Below are 17,361 nucleotides of genomic sequence, written 5' to 3' on the forward strand. Positions count from 1 at the left end.
CCACGTGGGCCTCACACCCATGGGCCTCACGCCCATGGGTGTGCAAAATCATTTGGTATCTAAACAACGTGGGTACTGGATGTAAAACTTTTATTGCATTCGTTGGAAAAAAGCAATGGTAATCTTGGTGGAGGATAGGGCCCTAACTGTTCATCATCATAATCATATCATTTTAATCCACCAGCTCTCATAATAGATGATGAAGACATCCGCATTGTGCTGGTTGGGAAATCTGGAGCTGGAAAGAGCGCCACTGGAAACACCATCCTGGGTTCTGAAGCTTTTGAATCTGAGTTTTCAATGAGCTCATGTACAAAGAACTGTCAGAAGGTCACAGGTGTAGTGGCTGGTAGAAAGGTCTCTCTAGTTGACACACCAGGATTATTTGACACCACATTTAGCAAAGAACAAACCCTTACAGAGATCAAACAGAGTATTTGTTTTGCTGCTCCTGGTCCCCATGTGTTCCTGAATGTGATCAAACTGGGAAGATTCACAGAAGAGGAGGGGAAATCTGTGGAATTAATTCAAGAAACATTTGGTGAACTGTCAAATAATTACAGCATGATTCTCTTCACTAATGGTGACCAGCTTGACGGTAAATCAGTTGAAGACATTTTGAAAAATGTTCCACAACTGGAAGAATTGATGAGAAAATGTGAACGTCGTCATCATGTCTTCAACAACAAAACTAAGGATCCCTCTCAGATCACTGAGTTGTTTAAGAAAATCAACACCATGGTGTTGAAGAATGGCCAGGAAAGCCACTACACCAATGAGATGTTCCAAAGAGCAGAGAAAGCAATAGAGGAAGAGATGCAGAGAATTCTTAAAAACAATGAAAATAAGAGACGTAAAGAAGAAGAAAAACTGAAGAAAGAACATGAGAGAGATTCTCTGAAAAAGACAGAGAAAATTAAGAAAGAACGACAGGAACAAGAAGCAAAATATGCTAGAGACATGAAAGAGAGGAGACGTAAAGAGAAGGAAGAACTGAAGAAGAAATGTGAGAATGATATAAGGGCTCTGAATGAACAACTTCAACAAGAAGAGAGATCTCATAGAGAGAATGGAGAGAAGAAACATGAAGAGGAGGATGAACTGAAGAAAAAAGGAGAGGCAGAGGCTCTGGAAAAAGAAATGAAAGAGTTGAAAGAACAACATGAACAAAAAGCAAGAAAGAAAGCTGAGCGAGGGAACACATTCTTGACTTTTACATTGGTTGCTATTGCTACTGGAGCTGCCATTGGAGCCTCTGCTGGGGCATCAACTGGACTTGTGTTCGGCCCAATTGGAGCAGCATTAATGGGTACATTAGGGGCTGCCGCAGGGGCTGCAGCAGCGTATGGTGCAGCTCGTAACCCTCAGGCTGCAGTAGCTGGTGTTCGGGCAGGGGCTAATTTAAGGAAAACAATGAAAGACTCCTGTATTACCCAATGAATGACAAAGATTCCGTGAAATGTATCCAACTCAAGAAATCCACATCACAATAAACATCAAATTATTAATGTATGTATATAAAGCATAATGTATAAAGGTCTGTTGTTACCTGTTGGGCTTGAGTTTACCAAGCTATGATTTTAGCATATTTATTTCCGCCAGGCCGGAACAGCCAGGGGCGGGCATAATGTTTTCAAAAGATTCTCCTGCATTCCTTGAATCATGACACAACTCCCAATACAGGCAATGCCTATGGAACGTCCGGAGTGGCGATTAATGTTTTTACCTCTGCGATTCCATCCATTACAGAGATTGGCCGGGTTTCCCAAAGAGATGCTGCGTAGGGACTGCGTGCGGTCTTTACAAAGGGTCTTACGTGCGGGAGCCTCTCTCCACACAGGCTACGCAGTACATTAGCAGGCACGTAAGAGCCGGGTTTTCCTAAAGCGATTTCAGGTCGTGCGTAGCCTACGCAGCTTGCGTAAGAGCCTCCTACACAGCTGGGACCCGGCCAAACCTACGCTCTACCCTCATTAGTAGCAGCTGGTTGTGCGTTACGATCTAAACTGGCTTCGGGAAACACCATCGTCGTAGGTTCTCAAGAGCACAGCGTTACGTGTCTGCCTAACTAGCTTCAGGAAAAACAGCACGCACGTACTCCTGGGAGAGGCTTCGTAGCCAACGTAGTGCTGTCCTACGCAGCAGTTTGTTACGAGCGCCTAGGGCTAGTTAGGCAGACACGTAACGCTGTGCTCTTGAGAATTCTACGACAGTGGTGTTTCCCGGAGCCAGTTTAGATAGCACGTAACGCACAACCAGCTGCTACTAATGAAGGTAGTGCGTAGCGGGGTTGCTAATGCGCAGCTGCGTGGAAACCCTAACGCACGACCTGAAATCGCTTTGGGAAACCCGGCCATTAGCTGTCTGGGACCAGCTAACTCGGTCACCGTTGGACCAATCGGCGTGAGACTTTGCAAGCACACTCCCAGTACGCCAAATAAGAATCTCCTCCAAAAATGTTAAACAATTTGTTGCCTAAATGTGATTTATTCCCCCTCTAAATTAGGTACAAACTAATTTTGATAGGCTACTCCATAACGTTTGCCTTTTGGGGGGGGGCTTTCTTTACAGAAAAAACGCCATGATAAACGCAACATCCCATCATTCCCAAATTGGAATTGCATGTTGAGGGGTGTTACGGCAGCCGTATTTGTATTAATTAATATTATTTGTATGTGGTTTAATTTGGTATAATTATGATGAGTTGGAATATTGTATTATTACTTCTGTATTCCTTTTAAGTGGAGAATGGTGTGAATGCTGTGCGGATGGGTGTGGTGCTGGTGTGAGTGTGAAGTGGCTGTTTGTATGCAGGCTGTGCTACAGATTGACAGGTCCAGCCTCCGGCCCTGTCCCCTGCTCTCATTCTTCGCTCCTGTCCACGTCCGTGATTGGCTGTGGCTCTCATGGCTCCAACAATTCAAAAGCCTCAGTTTGCTCAGACAGCTCTGAGGATTGGCAGCTTCACAGCAGCAGAGACTGAATTCCTCTCATCCTCCAACCAAACCTTTGTAACCTTATTTGATTCATTTTGCTTAGTTGCCTTCGTTAACCCTTTGCCTTTAGTAACCGTTGATCTCAGTTAATAAGAGTTGTTTGACTTCTAGCTTCAGTTATTGTTTGCATTGTTTGATTTAATCCTTGTAAATATTGTTCATTCATTCCTGTAGGGGTGTTTGGTACTTTTTGTTTGGGCTCATCCCATACCCTCTTTTCTCCTGTTTATTATTTAGTTAGGTAAGTAGGTTTAGTATATTGTTATTCTTTTTGGTCAGGGGTTTATGCTAGGGTTTTATTTTCAGTAGTTAGGTGTTTTACATAATGTAAACCAGCACCCTGAAGTCACTTGTCACTTGAGAGAAACTCAAAATATTTCTGCTGAAAAAAATAAATATATATTCAATTTGATTTCAACTGTCGTCCTCCATTTTTGTGTTGCACTCCCTACCCTAGACAGGGGGTTACTTTCACTTATGCCCATAGAGGCCGTCACAAACGTAAACTGTATTTCCCCTGCAGCTTCCTCATGTCCCACTCTGAGGAGCAGTCTTTTCTAAAAAAAAATGTTTTGCTAAGTGCATTACCTTTGAGGATTTCTATAGGAATATTTGTGATTGTTTTGTGTGTTTAATGTAATTGATGATAAACATACATTTTCTACTCCTGTGTTCATAAGAAATAATTTTCAACACCCATATCCCTTTTGAACAAATACAAATTGTGCAGTAAATACAGCAACATTTTACAAGGTTTGCTATTTACATTCTGTTTCGTTTTTTCATCTCCATAATCATGACATGCCAGAATTTCACTTCAGTGCATAAAGGTTAGAAATTGACATAGAATGTCTGTATCTCTATGGTCTGTATGTATTTGTGATATTAGAAATTTACTAGAAATAGTTGACAGTCAAAATTTGAAAAGTAATGGTAGATGATATCTAACTATATCTGAAAGGTGGCAGACCATGCAAACTGTGTTGTTTTTTAAAATGGCTCTTTGTAATGACTAAAGACCTGTGATTACACTAACTAGTATGTCACCAGCTACTGCAAAACATTGATTTGATGTTCTTGAATTATAGGCTTAAATGTAGTCATACTAGGTACTATAATAGATCACATCTAAATAGAATGTACAAAAAACTAAAACACATCCTGAGAAAACAGTCACAAAAACCCATAACATGTAATGCAGTTCACACAAATTCAACAATTTGTAGACTAGATACATAACAACATGCCAACAACACTTAAAAATGCAAAAGATGCACAGTACACATTGATTGGTTGATTGATTGATTGATTGAATACTTTATTTAGAAAGACATGGAAACAGTACATGCAGTACAATTCGCAATACAAGGTCCTCTAAACTGGATCGCTCATAAAAGCACTTCCCCGTGCACTCAAATCATGATGAACACACACACGCACGCGCGCAGACACACGTATTTATTTGTTTATTTGTCCACAGAATCATTGTAAACTTGTAATTATTTGAGATTTAAGGTGACACCAGTTCAAACTCTGCAGAACTCCATTATCAAAATTCTATCTTCTAGAGACCATCACCATAATGGTTGTGCAGTAAAACGAAACTTGTAATCATATTCATGGCTGTTTCTTGTCAAAGTTACCGTTGTGTCAGTTAAGTCTGAAGAATCCTAAAGAACGCCTCAATCTTTGATACTTGATGAGCGACTTCACTAGTAATTACGGTAAAAGAAAAAAAAAAAAGAAGAAAAAAACACATGTTGGACCGGCCCTCTGTTGTACTGGAAGATCAACACACTTTACACCTTGCACATCCGGTATAGAGCGGATACGGAAACAGTTGGTGTGCATCCACGTATGTGTAGTAAAAACCACCGGATACAGTAGGCTGGTTCTAAACCAGATATGAGCATGGAACAGTAAATAGAAACCAAACCTACCGACGCGAGGTTAGCCTTCTAACCAATGAGCACCGATGAAGTCTCCCAAGCAGCCAATCAGCGCCGATCTTCAGCGTTTCGTCCTCAGTGACCTCCGCCACTTCCTTCCGGTCTTTTAATTCCCTCAGTCACCGTAGAAAGCAGCACACACACACAACACAATAGGTACAAAGCCTTGAGCTTTAGCATTAGCGTTAGCATATCATATCATTCCAGGTTTTGTTTTAATCCAATATTAGAAGGTTTTGTTAGGAAGCCATGGCGCTGCTGACGCCTCTGTTGGCGTTCCTCTACCATTTGCCGCAGGTGTACAAGTGGCTGCTGAAGCCCTACTATGTGGCCTCTCTCTTCATGTCCGTCGCCTTCCTGGCCGTCCGCAAAACGCCCGGCGTCTGTGACCGTCTGGACACCCAGCGGGAGGACGGCAACCCCTGCGACTTTGACTGGGTATGTGTGATCCAAATGATGGTAGCATTATAGCATCAATGGATGGATGGCAGACATGGCACCGCCCGACCCAGCGTAGCGATCTGTTATATGATGGCATCACTGGACTGGTGGCGTCCATCATAGCAGATCTACAAGCTTACAACGCGTTTTAGGCTGGTAGATCTGCTGCCATGGTGATATCAGCAGTGGTGGAAAAAGTACTCAAATTCTTTACTTAAGTAAAAGTATCAAGACTGCAATATAGAACTACTCTGTTACAAGTAAAAGACCAGAATAAAAAATGGACTTGAGTAAAAGTACAAAAGTATTGGCATCAAAATGTACTTAAAGTACCAAAAGTAAAAGTACTAAAATATTTGAAAATAGCAGATCTACAAGCTTACAACCGCGACGCGTTGTGAGCTTGTAGATCGGCTATTTTCAAATAGCCTAGGTATAAAATAAGGCTAAAGTGGTTAATGTATGTTTTAATAATATAAATGTATATCTGAAAAGTAACTAGTAACTAAAGTTTTCAAATAATTGTAGTGGAGTAAAAGTACAATATTAGCCTCTGAGATGTAGTGGAGTAGAAGTAAAAGTATTGGAAATTGGAAATACTCAAGTAAAGTACAGATACCTCAAAATTGTACTTAAGTAGAGTACTAAAGTAGATGTACTTAGTTACTTTCCACCACTGGATATCAGGACAATGAAAGTGACGGGGTATGGTGGTGTGTGTTGTGCCAAGGTCAGAAGTGTCCCTCCATGTAATGCACAATGGGTCTTAGTGCCAAATTATGTTGTGTCCCTGTCAGGAATGTGTTCAGTGCTGGTCAGTGAAGTTAACTAGCCTTGGATCAAGACTATCATAGATGTATTTTATCGAGTCTGACTTGTACTTTCGTATGATCATACTGTAGATATATGTAGATGTAAACATCTATCAAATACATCTATGATAGTCTTGATCCAAGGCTAGAAGTTAACCATGGCTTTAGATTAGGTTTAACATGCTTATTGTTTTTCATATATTTTGTCTCGAAAACTTTAACAATCTGTTTATGCACTGTATTGAGAGGGGAACACATTATGATACCGGTACAAAATATGTCATGTCAGTCTACAGGCTGTAGACCCATATTATATCGGAGGGGGAACACATTCTGACAGGGATAGAAAATATGAGGGACCTAGGCCTGTATGCATTATAGTGGAGGAGGGGGAACACTTTCTGAGGGGGATACAACATTTAGCAGAACTAATGGACCCATTATGCATTATATTGGAGGGGAAACGCATTCTTATAGGCTACTGTAAAATGCCCGGTATTGATTTAACTCTTGAGTGTACAAATGGACCCGTAACACTTGAGAAGTTTACTGTGACTAACGTTCCAGTCCCATGAAGGTCGTGGTACTTTTCTTGTCACAAAGAAATGGAGGAGAGGACACATGGCTGGTGCATCTAATAGCAGCAGTGCATTGTAAGAAGTGGTTCTCAATCATTTTCATGTCAAGGAGCTCGAAATGTCCCCACTTGAAAATATGTTGTGCCAGGGACCCCCCATAAAAGAAGATATCGTTTAGTTAGATCTGAATAATGGGGGTCCTTGAGGTTCCCTTTGAGAGCCACTGCTATAGTATCTGAAAGGAGAGGTGCTGTTTGCTGTTGACACCGCAAACAGCACCTGCGATGGGTTAACGTGTGTGAGGGTCTGAGGGGGAGGGGTGTGTGTGTGTGTGTGTGTGTGTGTGTGTGTGTGTGTGTGTGTGTGTGTGTGTGTGTGTGTGTGTGTGTGTGTGTGTGTGTGTGTGTGTGTGTGTGTGTGTGTGTGTGTGTGTGTGTGTGTGTGTGTGTGTGTGTGTGTGTGTGTGTGTGTGTGTGTGTGTGTGTGTGTGTGTGTGTACACAGATGGAGAAACGCTGATAACAGTCTCTCCTATTGTCTTACAGAGAGAGGTGGAGATCCTGATGTTTCTGAGTGCCATTGTCATGATGAAGAACAGGAGAGCCAGTGAGTACATGATGTCACATTTCATTCCTACACACGCCTACAGCTGTTCACCTAGCTTCAACTTCACTTCAGCTTCGCTTTATTTGGCAGGTGTAAAAGGGGGTGGGTGATTTTTGTTTGTTGTATAAGCTAAGCTCCCACTAATTGCAGTTACATAATAAACTCACAGGTCAGTCGCTTAAATGTTTCACTCAGCTAGAGAGACCGATGACAATCTCCAGCTTTTGTTGCTAAAACTGGGTGAAAACAAAGAAAAAAAGACTGCATAGCAGAACCAATCCAACGTCACGGGGACAGTGATGTGATTGGTTTCCAAAGCAGTGGGCATAGGTTTGATAGAGGCTGGTCTCGACACTGTTCCAGGAACTACCTGTTTGATGTCTGCCAGACGTATCGGTAGGCAGAGATCTATGATCGTCTTGCAATGCGAGACTACATGAATAAGAAGAATAGAGGAGAAAAAATATCTAACATAAAAACAGATCAAATCTAAGCAAAAACAACAAAAAGTGTGTACTAAAAAAGTCACATAATTCTTGCTTCACTTGCTCAAAGTGTCCAACTCTCTCTCACTTGCGGCTCTCAGAACACCTCATGATCCCAAAGGCCTCACTGCCGGTTGCGCCTGCCTTCTTTTCAAGTTATTTAAAAAGTCATGCATTGGTTGTAAAACTTGGACTTGGGTTAACCAAAACATCACAGCCAGGGCATCGGCACTCAACTTGGTTGGGAATTGCGTTTGGGAATTGCTAGGATGTGTCCTGACCCGACACCAGTGTCTAAATGTCTCAATGGAAGACCAAGTCCAACCACAGCAGATGTACTAGTTATATTGTAATAACATACTCTACCATAAGTAAGCTTTGCCGAGCCATGTGGCCCTGCCCTCTCCTGTTTCTGTGGTGTGAGGCAGCTTGATGCTCAAGCACAGCGCTACTCAACCCGCGGGCCGCATGCAGCCCCTCATGGTCAATTTTTTTTTCTTCTTTTTTTTTAAAGCACATGATAAAAATATACATTTCCGTTCAAATATATGGGTTGCTACATTTTTTTTCCAAAACAAACATCAATTGTTACAGGTATAATGCATAGTTTTCTATGAATTTTCGTTTTTTTTGGGGGGTTTGACCCCCATTTTCACGGTAGGTGTCCCTTATTTCAATCTCTGGGAGTTGGCAACCCTAACCTTGCCATACCTTAGCTTTTGCTGAACTGATGCCACTGGACATACACACAAAATAAACAGGTACAGTGAAAAGAATATGATGTCAAAATGTACATTTTCTTATAACAATAACAATGCGTAGTGTGTGTTACAAAATAGACAAATCCAAAATAGGACCGTCATTTTTAGCTTGCGGCCCCTTGGACTTTTGGTATTTTGCTGAGTGGCCCCTGAGCCATCTTAAGTTGAGTAGCCCTGCATGACACCAGTATGTCGCAGGGACTTAACCCCAATCCAACCCTTGATGCTGAGTGCCGAGCAGGGAGGGATTGGGTCCCATTTTTATAGTCTTTGGTATGACCCGGCCGGGGATCGAACCCCGAGCGTACACTCTAACCACAAAGCCACTGAGTTGGTACTTTACCATACAGATTGGTTAAAATAACCGTTTATTCATTCACCATAAGTTCCGGAAGGCAGCTTTAAAGCATGAAAGGTAATTGTGTGCGTTTGTGTTTGTCTGTGTGTGTCAGTCACGGTGGAGCAGCATGTGGGGAACATCATTCTGTTCAGTAAGGTGGCCAACGTTATCCTGTTCTTCAGACTGGACATCAGGATGGGTCTGCTCTACCTGACACTCTGCATAGGTCAGTACATCAACTGTATACCAATATAATACATTATGGTTTGTGTTGTGTGTTTTGTAGCATGTACATGGTGTTGCATTAATTCTTGACGGTGTACAACTGTACAAGCGTACACTTGTACAGGAGCTAAATGTGTTAAAGGTGTTATAATGAAAGCGTTTATCAGGGCCGCCCTGGTGTAGTGGTTAGAGCACACGCCTTTCGAGTGGATGTTCGTAGGTTCGAACACTGCCTGGGGTTGACGTCAGTGAGGGCATGCGGTCGCAATGCCAAATCAAATCTAGACCAGTTTTATTCAATCAGGAGACAGATACCAGTTTTATTCGATCAGGAGACAGAACCCCACAACGTTTTATTTTTCAGCTTCAGTTCTAATGTCCCAGTTCCAATTTTGTCTGCTCAATCTTTTGTTTCATCACTTCCAATTTCACTTGTTCATCCTGCATCCTTTATGAGTTCTCTCTTCTGATTGGATCAAAGTTTTGTCCCGACCTGAAAATGTATTTTCTGTCTAGTACTAAAGAGCTGGAGAGACAGGGAGACCCTTGTTACTGAACAAACACTCTATAGCAATGATTACTACCAGATTATAGAGCTATTTAACGCTTATTTTAACCTTATCACTTACAACACCTTTAAACTCTGACAGTGTATGTATGCATGCACTCTGTCCAGTGTACCAGAGACCCACTACCAACTGATAAATTATCACCTTGGATTTTATTGTGTATCAGGATGTTTATTATGCGGAATGTGTGTGTTGTCAGGAACGAATGTGTTAAATTAACACTATATTCCTGTTTTTTGTTTTCCTGTCCCATCTCATAACCCATGTTTGGGTCATCCTGACCCTGTCATATAGCTTGTATTGCAGTGACTGTGATAAGGTGTAGGTCTCTCCTGCACACACAGGCCTCAGATATACGACTAATACTCCGCTTTTGAATGAATTGTTTGTGTTGTTGCAGTGTTTCTGATGGTGTGTAAGCCTCCTCTCTACATGGGACCCGAATACATCAAGTACTTCAGTGATAAAACCATTGATGTGAGTAGCTAGATGCGAAAACATGCACCCGGTCCATCTCGGTGGCAAAAGCTCTGCACTGGTTGTTGATGAGAAGGTCTCTTCACAGCTATTGTTTATCCACGGGGAAAATGCATATTCTATGGTCTTTTTTTGTTGTTGTTTTTCATAACTTTTTTCGTCTCTTGCGTGGATATGCTTTTGTCCAACAGTGTTTTACATAGTTGTTAACCCAAAACCGGGAAAGTTTCTGTGTCATTTTAGATTTTAGCTATATATTAGGGGTGTGCCGATACACTAATTTCACCAAACGAGACGATACGATATTTGGCTCACAACTTCGATACGATTTCGATACGATACGATACGCACTTTTTTTATTATGAAAAATATATGGGGGAGAAAAAAAGAAAATGCAAACAAATAATCCTGTTTTTGCATTATTCAGACATGCGAACTTGTAGCTTTTCAGCTACAATAGCCGTTTTGAATCCAAATAGGGCAATAGTGTGACACCTTACCCGAAAAAAAACAACAACATGTTGTCACCCTTTTCACCTCGGGGCTGTTTGCATGCCTGATTATTATTGTAAAAAAAAAATTTAAACGATTTTTTTTTTTCAAAACGATACATATCGTCACGAAAACGTATCGCGATATATCGCGGGACGATATATCGGCACACCCCTACTATATATATATATAGAACATTGGTTGGCTATTAAAAAATTGCAGATCTACAAGCTCAAAAGAGCTTGTAGATCTGCTATTTTTGAGGGGAAAAAAGGGTCCCTGGAACAAAATATTTTGAGATGGGGGACGTGGCCAAACACATAGTTTTTGGGGTCCTTGACATGAAAAGGTTAGAGCACCACTGATACAGCAACATAGGTTTTTCAGAAAACTGTTTGGATTCAGAAGACATTTGTAGAATCGGCCTCAGGTCTGAATTGGTTAAAGCATGGGGGGTGCTCCAGGGGTGGTGCCTGTTGGAACGGGAGGAGTAGGACGGAGGTGCTACCTCCTCCCGGTGGGGGCTCCTCACCAACAGGAGGGCCACCAGTAAGGTACAACAGCAGTGGCAAAACAGAAAAATGCGTGGGGAAGGTAAAAAATGGCATAATGACTAAATTGGGAGAAAAAAAGGGTAAATATTGGAATATTGCCTATACTAAAAAATAAAAATGGAACATGTTGATGCATGATCCATGGTTTGCACTTAACCCATTAAGACCTGAGGCGATTCTTTAAAAAAATCTAAATCCTAACAGTTTTTTGAAAAAAAATAAAAATATATTTTTTCACGATTTTTCAAAAATAGCAGATCTACAAGCTCGAGTGCCGCGCTATGAGCTTGTATATCTGCTATTTTTGAATAGCCAAAGAAACCTAAAGTGACACAGATGCGTTCCAGGTATTAATGGGTTAACAATGTTCTCATCTGTGTCTGTGCATTCAGGACGAGTTGGAGAGAGACACTCGAGTGACGTGGATTGTGGAGTTCTACGCCAACTGGTCTCCAGAGTGCCAGTCCTTTGCATCAGTCTATGCTGATCTCTCCCTAAAGTAAGGGCTGATTTTTTTTTCCAAATGCGATCAGCGTCTTGCCAAATCACTTTGGAAATGCCATGTTTTCTCATTTAAGTCTAGGTCATCAATTCCATTTTGTTTGAACATTTCAGGTATAGTTGTGTCGGTCTCAAGTTTGGAAAGGTGGACATTGGGCGATATGGCGAGGTGTCCAAAAAGTAAGTATTTTCCTGTCTTTCAGTAAATAGATTAATGTTCATGTCATATAAACATGATCTCTTTCCAGCTCATCAACCCAGAGGAAAGACAGAATGTGGTGGAAATTGTGGCTGGAATAGAAAATTCTCTATTTTTTTGTTTCATCCTTGCCTCTGTCTCTCTATCCAGGTACAAAGTGTCAGCCTCTCCTCTGTCCAAGCAGCTGCCTTCCTTGGTGCTTTTTCAGGGAGGTATTGAGGTGATGAGGCGCCCCCAGGTGGACAAGAAGGGAAGAGCAGTGTCCTGGAGCTTTACAGAGGTGTGTGTGGGGGGGACATAGGATCTCAAAATGTGTTTATGTCAAGCACCCCCAAATTGATATGGCCACCACACCACAGACTCCTATTTGAAAAGATATGATCTGAATAGTCATTTTTGTACATGACTTCATGCAGTGACTTCCTGTTCTTCATCGATGTTCCGATGCTGGGATAACCCGCCAATGCACCCAAAACGCCAACAGTCTGGCTCCCGTTTCATGACAGCATGAATGTGTTTCAGGTTGACATTTTCTATTTTAACAAACCTACTCCCTTCCCAACAGGAGAACATCATCAGAGAGTTCAACCTCAACGAGCTCTACCAGAAATCCAAGAAGCTCAACAAGAGCAAGGGCGACAAGGTCATCCAATCGCAGTTCCCGCCTGTCCTCGAGGAGGAGGAGCCAGAGCAGGACAGCGGGGACACCCAGGCGGAGGAGTTGGAAACAAAGAAGGACAAATAAGGATCTCTTTCGGAACGCCTCAGCTGTTTGGGATGAAATGTTTCATCCTAACCTCTACTCCTCGTTTCTTTCTTTTGCTCATTTTTTTAAAGCGTCCATTTCTTCACTCCTCCCCAATGTTTCTACACCGACATGGGATTAATGTTTTCAAAGGAATGTTATTATTTTTGTTTTTTGTTTTGGCAGGGTGGACACCCCTCTGAAACAGATTACAGACTCTATAACACTAAAGCTCTCCATTTCAAATCATCCATGCAACCCTGACTGTCCGGCAGTAGAGGAACCATAAGTGTGAACTTAATAACTTAAGCCCTATATAGGCTACTTCATTGTATGACAAATAGCAGATCTATAAGCTCACAATGCATCGCAGCTTGTTGTGTGCTTGTAGGTGCACTATTTTGTGAACTTGTTTTGAATAGTTTTTTTTACATTTTCGCTTATTGTCCCAAATATGGACGGCAGGTTGAAGCTGTTTAAAGTGGGATGTTCCATTTTGAAAGCGAAACAGTGAGCAAGTGTACTCTTAAAGGTCTATATACACCAGGGGCACGAAAAACTAAACGGTCCAAAAATCGCTGGCGAGTATTTAGCATAAAAATTCATATAGTTTGTCTCATCCATACAGGTTTATGCCTTAATTTGCGGTGAAAAATCGACCTAATTCTGAATCAAAACTGTGTCGCTTTATATTTGCGTTCTGATTTACTCACACAAACAACAGTTTGAAAAATATATATTTTCAGGCAAATTAAGCGCACGAATAAAGTTGCACGTGTAAAAAGTCACAAGGTTAGTACCGGTATATGCTTTGAGCGACAAGTGTCAAACGATGCATTGTACCACGTGTCTCACAACATTTCGTTTTGAGCATTCAGACTGTGACTCTCCGAAAGCGTCGCCACAAAATGTAAACAAGGAAGTGAATGGACTCTCGTGCAACTCTGTGGTAACGGACCTTATTTCATCTTCCCAACCAATCAAAGTATGCAACATCTTAAGTAGGCGTCTGCGACCATCTATTTTCCCTATGGAACGTGACACCCTCTGAGAAGGCCATCCTCGACACATTTTGGTTGTTTTGATGTCACTTTCGTCATGCGATGCGTCATTTGACACTTGTCAGCATTAATTGACCTTAAGATGGGAGATTGTGGAGCACGTGTGCGTTTCTTTGAGGATGTAATGGATCCAAACATTTAGATCAATTCCTGTGAATGTGTTGTGTAGATGTGCTGTTTGTGTGGGTTCATGGCATGTTATTTCCATTTCTGAACCCATTAAAACTTGATGTTTGACTGAATACATCCTGATCTCGTGAAACCATGCGGTGAAAAAGAGTGATGAATAAGGGAACATGTTTTATGTTGTTTAGTTTTTTTAGACTTTTTCCTTCGCTTTTTTAACATTTTCTAATTTGCTGAATAAATTTTTTTTTAAAGATTTTAATATAAACTAATTTAAATCTAAAGTGTACATAAAAGTAGACTTTTGAGTGAGGTTTTTTTTTATCACGAAACCTTGCAGTGTTACACTTTGAGGCTTGTCACATTTTGCGCTCAAACTTCAGAACAGTAATGCCTAATTAATACTCCATAGTCACGACATGTTGTTACCTTAAATCACTTCATGTCGGCAAGCGACACTGGCATGCGATGGAGTGTAAATTACGTTTAAGGGGTGCCACAACAACAGGAGCCTGGTGGTGTTGTTAAAGGTCATTAACAGTTGTTAACGCGCTGTTTTTCAGGACATGAACACAAATATGTAGTCGTTGAGGACATGCTGAGATGAGCATGCATAATAATTGTTTTGACATTCCTTTTATCTCTAGCATTCATTCATTCTTTTGTTTCTTGTTTGTTGTTTTTTCTTCTGTCTCAACAAGCAAATTGAATTTGTCTGTATTTAGCAAACAACGTCAACAGAATAATTAGTTTGTACCGTCCATAATTTCAAACCTTTGATTGTTGTTGTGCACACACAAAGCACGATATAACTCTAAATATACAGTTTTTTTTTATCTTTAAAAACTCAAGTGGATGGCAGAGTCTACAACACAACTATAATGACAATGGTATACAATATAATTAGTGTTTGGTGTGGACGGCCCATTAGACTGTGCGTAGAGAATCCTGAGTGTGAATTTAACTCTTGTGTGTACAAATGTAAAGGGTCCATTTTGGTTACAAAACACTTTTGGTTGGTTGTGTGTTAAATTAAGACTGAGGATTTTCTGTGTATCTTGCAGGCAATCATTTTCATCTTAACAGTTCAGGGGTAAATACTATTTACACTACTATTCTCTCCATACTGCAACAGGCTGTGATCAGGCATGACACTCCTCTCCACGGTGAAAAAACTGTGTTAATTTAACTTTGAGAGTGTACCCTGCTGCTGTTTTAACCTGAACTGGAAAGCTAAGAAAATACAAAATCAGCCTACGGTTTCAAGCCCTTTTAATGGACATGACAGAGTAATCTTACTGTGCAGTACTAATAAACAATTAAACATTTAAAAGTAGTCTAAATTCTGGACAGGGCCTGAGTCCATGGATGAGTCCAGATGGTCCATATAGCATACGTAGTACGTACCCACCATTCCAAGTCAAATGCCAGTCCACGAAATGCTATGAAATATTATAAATGCATGCTCAGAAATATGGTCAAACGTTTTATGCTGCCTATACTGCTGCTACAGTATTTCGATTTTATTTTAATATTGTTCATGCTACATGAACAAACATCCTACTGTAGGTTATTTTTTTAAGGTACGATCCATTCCATGTTTTTCTTTTCTGTTTTGGAGACTTTCATTATAGCATAAAAGCAAACAAAAAGAAAGTTACCAGTAATTCATTTGCACCGGAATTGCATTTTTCTTTATGATAACCCTCTGCTGCAAGCTGCATGGTGCAGGATCATGGGTTTTGCTGGCCAGTTAGCCCATGGCTACTATTTGTCTGACCACTTATTTGTACAATTATACCCATAACGCTGAGATTTGAGTCTGAAAGACGGAGCATTCCTTTTCAAGAATCATGGCCTTAGGGTTTTAAACTTTTGATTCATTCCCGTTGTATTTGTTTTTCGGCATTTTCTGATGGAAAATGTACCGTTTCACACTAACGGTGCCATCATCGCCTGTTCAGTTCTGCTGTTTGTCAACACTGTGAAGTGGTATCCCTGAAGGAGCATTTTTATTACTAACTGTGTGTACTTGTGTTTAACTGATTGACCCTTCACTTATCATGTTGTGCTTTTGTTTTGTTGTCAGGCCATCAGTCTACTGTACATATTCTTCTGGCATCATTTTTCTTTGAGTTGCACTGAATTGAGCAGCACAGTGTGTATACAGTACACACAGTAAAGTCCTCAGGGTTAACTTACTGTAACTCTGAGATGGGTTCCATTTGTACATTCTCTGAGTTACAAATGGATTAATTGGCACTGAGGATTTTACTTGGTGCTCATGTAAGGGGATGAACAAGCCTGCTGAAAATGAATGAAAGTCTGACCTGTTTTTGTTTTTATGCAATAAAACAATGTGCACATGAACTCTATCTCATTTGCTCTTATCAGTGTGTATTTGATATTAATATTGATTCAAATTCATTGTTACTAGTGTGACACCATAGTTCATCTGACTATCAGATGAAATGGATGAAAACTACTTTGATTTGTTTATTCAGGCACAGGTACCATCACATTATAGTGGGTTAGTTGACACCAGCATAATGCCAAACAGTAGGACTGCACGGTTATGGCTGAAATTACAATCCAGATTGTGATTAATATTGTAATCCTGACTATTATTACCCATATAAACACTGTTTTATACTTCATCATATGGCGGTGTCACATGAAAATAGCCGATCTAAAACGTTCCCAAAATATGTAAGCCAGTTTGAAAGCGGTTATACAGTAATATGATTATTGATTTTTAAAAATATGATTTTGTCTTTGTTTCTCGGTATATCATTGGTCAAATTGTCCATAATGTCCAGTGATTTCATTGTTCTGTGAGCCTGATGGAAGGGGAAATGTGTGCAAAATGTTCTTGTTAAAAGAAATGAACACTTAATGGTGAGGAGGCAAGGTCCAACAGTATCCAATCAAATTACATGTTTGAATTATTTGTTATATATTCCACAATAACATAATTGTGAAATGATGTCATAATTTAATTATAACACAAAATCACACTTTTCAATATAGCGATAGAGCAAATGTATGTGCGCTAAAATACTAAGGTCCTCCTGTCTAGTTCATTCAGTCATGTTCATGTGTTGAGGTGCATCAGTTAATCAAACTAATCGATTTGATAGAATCATTTTTACAATGGATAATTTTATAAAACTATTAATATAATAAATAATAAAAAATATCCCTATTTTGGGCATGTCATAGGTGAAACGTAAAAAAAATAAATAGACCATCTACAAGCTGTGAGCTTATAGATCTGTTATTTTCACATAACACCATCAAAGTATAAAATAGCACTTAAGTGGTTCATTGATCTGCGCTTCTCGAATATTCGATTAATCAAAACAATCGTGGAATAATCGAGAGTTGCAGCCCTATTCATGTGGTATGGTGATGTTCTTATCTCAAAAGAGTTGACAAAAGACAT

General features: G+C 40.4%; 2 protein-coding genes across 2 annotated transcripts; both read left to right on the forward strand.

Annotated features, from left to right (window-relative positions):
- Window positions 1-19: 19 nt before the first annotated feature.
- Window positions 20-2,319, forward strand: LOC308094358 (uncharacterized protein; the record flags this gene model as incomplete). The annotated part of the gene is made up of 2 exons (XM_080440963.1): window positions 20-38; window positions 185-2,319. The coding sequence occupies 2 exons, from the start codon at window positions 20-22 to the stop codon at window positions 1,438-1,440; spliced, it is 1,275 nt and encodes a 424-aa protein (XP_080297089.1). The 3' UTR covers window positions 1,441-2,319.
- Window positions 2,320-5,064: 2,745 nt separating this feature from the next.
- tmx2b (thioredoxin-related transmembrane protein 2b) lies at window positions 5,065-16,286 on the forward strand. The gene is made up of 8 exons (XM_080453579.1): window positions 5,065-5,383; window positions 7,321-7,381; window positions 9,080-9,193; window positions 10,162-10,238; window positions 11,677-11,783; window positions 11,900-11,965; window positions 12,135-12,264; window positions 12,550-16,286. Exons 1-8 carry the CDS (start codon window positions 5,195-5,197, stop codon window positions 12,727-12,729), a joined length of 924 nt encoding a protein of 307 aa, XP_080309705.1. The 5' UTR covers window positions 5,065-5,194; the 3' UTR covers window positions 12,730-16,286.
- Window positions 16,287-17,361: the final 1,075 nt, after the last annotated feature.

This window comes from Gymnoscopelus braueri (assembly GCF_963280865.1).
Source record: "Gymnoscopelus braueri genome assembly, chromosome: 2".
Lineage (NCBI taxonomy): Eukaryota > Metazoa > Chordata > Actinopteri > Myctophiformes > Myctophidae > Gymnoscopelus > Gymnoscopelus braueri.